General features: G+C 29.0%; 1 protein-coding gene across 1 annotated transcript in view; it reads left to right on the top strand.

The window, feature by feature from the left end:
* LOC105620128 (voltage-dependent calcium channel subunit alpha-2/delta-3) overlaps positions 1–5,395 on the top strand; it is a 151,114-nt gene that overhangs the window by 96,821 nt on the left and 48,898 nt on the right. The window contains exons 16-17 of the mRNA XM_012201634.1: positions 4,411–4,510; positions 5,040–5,072. Of these exons, the coding sequence (XP_012057024.1) occupies positions 4,411–4,510; positions 5,040–5,072 (133 nt within the window). The remainder of the gene's footprint in view (positions 1–4,410; positions 4,511–5,039; positions 5,073–5,395) is intronic.

The following is a 5,395-nucleotide window of genomic DNA, read 5'->3' as shown; positions in this document are numbered from 1 at the left end:
GAACCATTTCCGTGCTGCTGATTTTGATAGAGTATCTTCACCATAAATAGCGCAAATTTTTTCACAAGCCTGTGCAGCATTTTTGCCTTTATCGTAGTGATACTGCAAAATGTAGCGAATTTTTTCCTTATTTATTTCCATTTTCAAAATAAAATAATTTTTAATCCACTTCACCGATCCACTTCACCGATTTCAATCTTTTTCGGCTCAAAACAAAGGTTAAAATGTCACTTTTTAAACGCACGTCTAGTGTTGCCGATGCGATTAGTAGTTGCCGACTGCTGAGCATTTAATGCCATCTAGCGAGAAAAACGCCACGAAGTTTTACCCAATTTGTCTGCGAATGTCTATTTAATAGTTATCACAGGCCCCTAATTACTTAACGATTCGACAAGATATTAAAGACCGACATTATGAGAGTTCCTTGAGAATATTCAAGTAATTAAGAGTTAAAAACTGATAATATTGTATTAATTTTATTAGTTTAGTAGATGTATTTATGCATTTAGAACTCAGTAATAATTCGATTTTTCTTTAAAATTGTGATTTCAGTATTATTGTCAAAGTTTGATTGTCAATAGAGATGACTGCAGAGAAAAAATTGTAATTTTTCTGCAATATAAAGGATATTATAGCTTTACAAGTACGCACATTTATTTATGGAACATTTATATAATCATGAATTTTTAATTAAAAAATCATGAATTTAATAATGCATGAGTTTATGTTAATAATAGCAAATTTATATCAATTGTCGATAATGTTCTTCAATTACTTTCCTCCGAGCCTTTTTTATACCGCCGAAAATTTGTCGAAGTTGACGATCTTTAATATATCTCGGTGACTCAACCAACTCTACGTTGATGGAACACAGAATCAAACGGTGGTCTAGCGAAATCACACACTTAACACGAGCCTACGTCCGTATGTTCGCCTGCGGCACGCCGAGAGTGAACGAAACAGTAAGCTCCTTCTCAGTGAGAAGCTTATTTCAAGCAACCAAAAATTCTTTCTCGGCAATCTCGATCGCTCGGCGGCCCAATCAATAAAGGGTGAGCGGCGTTCTAAATAACATATTCTAAATAACATATATAAGTTTTAATAAATTGAAATAATAGTATAAATCTTTCATTAATCCAGAATAGTATAAATTGTATTAAAACGCAACAGTTTACGAGATATTTAATTGTTTATGATTTTTCATGCACATTATATAATATATCGTTCTTCATAAACTCGAATAGCAATAATTCAATAGAAGTAGAATTTTACAGGAAAAAAATTATAAACCAGCATTTCTTTTTGCAAAAATCTCGAAAGGCCAGAAAAGAAAAGCATATGTTCGAGATTCGAGACTTGTGAAGAAAATATGCGAAAAAAAATCGAATAATTGCAAAAAGCACATTTTTCGCTTATAAAACGAAAAATATTGATTATATGAAAAAAAAATCGGTATAAAAAAATGTAGGTATTCGAAATAACTACAAAATGAAACGTGGAACATTAAAATCAATCTACTAGTTTAGTAGAAAAAAAATAAACATCTTTTGATGAAAAAGTACTTTTTTTTCACTCGCTCTCTATTTATTGAGATTTAAACGCAAAGCTTTGAAATTCTCGTAAAAGTCCTCGTAATAACGAACAAATCTAGCCCTGAAATGTTCATTAGTTTTTGCAAAAAGCCATTTGTTCATTACAAACAAATGGAATCGACATCGAATTGATCGAATTGTCGATTCGATGTCGATTCTATTATCATTTCTGACTGGGAACCTGTCTGCGGAAAACTTAATTTCTTCTTCTTTGAGTCGCACAGCAATTTATAGGGATTTTTCTTCTTCAAAAATTGCACTATCATGTATACTTAATAACAAAACGATTTTTTGCAGTTGAACTATTATAAAACACCTTTAAAAAAGATCTTTCCTCAAAAAAATGGAAATAATTTCGCATGTTCGAAATAATTTTTACTATGCATCATATCAAATAGCCGTGTGAAGCATTCGAAATCTGACATTTACGAATTTAAAAAAAAAGATTACTCTTCGATTATTAGGAGCCGAGATAACAATTTTTTTTTCAAAAAATCACTATGGCTGTAGTTTTTAAGATTAAGAATTCCGTCTGGCATCAATTTATCAAGGAAAAATTAAATTCGCTGTTGAAAAATTCTTTAATTTTTTATTGCCGAAAAAATTTAAAATCATTGGAAAGTTGAAGAATGCGAACGAGGCAGTGCGTCGGACGAAGTGAGGAAAGCAGGATTGATCAAAAACGTGTTTCAAAAAAAAAATGAAACATTCAGTTTTTTTTATTTAAAACATGTTTTTAATATTTTATACATGTTTTTTATACATGTTTTAAATAGCTTCAGAAAAAAATCATGTTTAAAACAAAAAGAAACACCTTTTAAACATATATTTATATTATTTTATTTTATTATAAGGCATTTTTACTTTCAAGTATTTTGAAACGTTTCTGAGGTATATTTTAACATTTAATTACACTTGCTTTCTCATTTTTCTTAAATTTGAGCGTGTTATCACATAAATATATGTATATTTGAATGTGTTGTTTGCTATTTAACATTTTATTTGACTGTATATATTTTAAGTTATACAATAGCATGGCATTTTGCTAATGTGGTCCTTTATGCATATCGATTATTCACGACTTCTTTTTTGAGATTTTTATTTCAAAATAATTATTCCTTGAACTAATTGTAGTTCTAATATTAATCTATAATTTACGTTACTATAGATTTTTATAGGCTGCTTATATATAGAGTATTTTGAAAATAATGATAAATTTTTTCGCCAGGGACAGAATAAACTACTGAAAAGAAAAGTACTCTACCATTTTGCAATTTTCGTAATACAATAGTTGATAAGATTGTTAAAAATTTACGAAAATTGGTCTTCAATAAAACTTTTTACTCAAATACTATCAACTTTACAAAAAAACTGCAAGAGACAACAATTGTTAATTTTCAGAACTCTAAGAATTTTTTTAGAATTTCTTAATATGTATTTTCTTTACTGATAAAAATGAGAAAATGTAGTACTAAAAAGTTGATAAAAAATTCTGAAAAAATTCGTAGAGTTCTATGAGAAGAATTCGTATTCGAGCAAAAAATTATTAAAGACAAATTTTTGGTAATTTTTAGCAATTAATAACTTGTTTATTGCGAGAATTGCAAAATTTGATAGAGGACTTTTCTTCTCAGTTTAGTCTATTTTGCCATATGCAAAAGATTTATCATTATTTTCCAAATACCCTGTATACATAAAGTTATATGTATACATGTGTATGTACATACATTTGTATACATATATTCTGCAATACACTCTACTATTTTGTTAATTTTATAACCAAACTATTGTGTTTTATATATATATAATTCCGTATGTGTGATAATACAAACTATAGAAATCAAAGCCTTGGTCTAGGTGAATCTTAAATGCTTGTATGATTCTTGTGTAAATTTATATACTACATATGTAGTTCTTAGAAACGCGCGCCGAAATGATTTTTCGGTCTTGAAACATTAACTACCGCACTTGAAACACTAACTCTACTTAAAAAAAACAAAAAACTCTACTAAATTACCGCAATAATAAGTAATAATATCACGAGTTAAATTGACTAGCAATTAAACAAATTTTGATGCTTATTCGATGCATCTTCGAAACGTTCTTAATAATGTTGAATGACATATTAAAATCTGTAAATTATTTATTATTATTATTAATAAAAATTAATTATTTATCTTAATTATTTATTTTCGGCGCACGTTTCTAAGAACGGTTCGTCAAATCGCCGCTGATTCTGTGTCGCCACCATCAATGCAGTTCTTGGCTGAATAGTAGAAGTCTTAAGACTCTTTATTCACTATATTGGATCATGATGTGAGCAAGAAATGACACTTAAAGTTTAGGCTAGATAAGATCGCCCAAAAGTATTTTATTTTTTGTTTTATGCTACAACTTATATAAGGAAAGTTTGAACAGTAAAATGCTGCTTAAGCTATTCCTTATAGTTTGAACTAAAAGTTGATCAAGTATCAATGTAATATGCTCATTTTTATAGAAAATTAATTTTACTAATTGTGTATGAAAATAAAAGTGCTATTGGGCAAGTGTCTTCTCAAGAAAATATCCATAATATCCAGTTCATTTATTAGGTTATATGAAAATGAACTATGAAGATACGCTAGAAACTTTCTAATTTAAATATAAAAATTGCCAACTTTTGTGTACTTTGATTAAAAAGAATCTTATCTCAAAAGAATCTTATCTCTTTAAGCAATATCAGTATAGCTTTTTAAATAGTTTGATTTCAAATAGTTTGATTATAAGTCTTATAGTATAAGTGAATGTCATTTTAATAATTACGATTGTCACATTCCAGGTGACAAGAAACTAGTGCAGTCACTTGTCTTAGATGCTCTAGTAACAGATGGATTCGATAAGAGAGAAGCGCAAAGAATGCACAAGGAAGAGAACGAAAAGTAAGTTCCTCGTCAGTAGTAAGCAAAAATGCACGTCTGTCTTTCACTCTCACCTATGTACACACCAATTGCAAATTGCGATCGAGCACAGCAAAGCACAAGCACGTGATTTACCATTCATGCACCATGTAATACCGGTCATTTTTGCAAATTATTTAATTGTCATTTTGCCTTAATTATAGTCCGTAATATATCTTGATTTCCACAGTTATTTACGTGAAGTATAATAATAGATCTTAAAGATACAATATTTTTTTATGTCGCCAAGTTTGGAACTCGATCGAATCTGTATATATGATAAAAAGAAATATATATACATGTGCAATGTATATGTAGGATATTAAAGGCGAGAGAATTTATTTAGTATAGGTATATACCATACAAAAAGAAATCGCAGTGCAACAAAAATTATCATTACTTTGTAATATGCCAAGTGCACTATGAGCAATCGTCCAACATTTCATTTCACAATATTATCTTTTATTACATATTTTTATTACATTTTATTATTGTGTGTCTCCACCGCTAGCCCTATTGCCATACTGATGGCTCTACTGCACAGGTAATCCATTATGCACAATTATTTGTTTAACACTTTAAACATGTTTGTCGATAATGCACGGTAATATTCACTTTGTGATAATCGTATTTAAAATATGCTATTTAAAATATGTTTATTACTTTATCTGAATGAATAAAAATATAAAAATTATAAAATGTTTAATTTGTGATTATATTTATAAATATGATTAAATATATGTATACACGCGTAAAAGTATTAAACTGTACGTGTATATTTTGATAATATTTATACTCATGTGTGTGTGTGTGTGTGTGTGTGTGTGTGTGCGTGCGTGCGTGCGTGCGTGCGTGCGTGCGTGCGTG

The sequence above is a fragment of the Atta cephalotes genome (genome assembly GCF_000143395.1).
Source record: "Atta cephalotes unplaced genomic scaffold scaffold00024, whole genome shotgun sequence".
NCBI lineage: Eukaryota > Metazoa > Arthropoda > Insecta > Hymenoptera > Formicidae > Atta > Atta cephalotes.
This window is presented reverse-complemented; position numbering and strand designations above follow the sequence as displayed.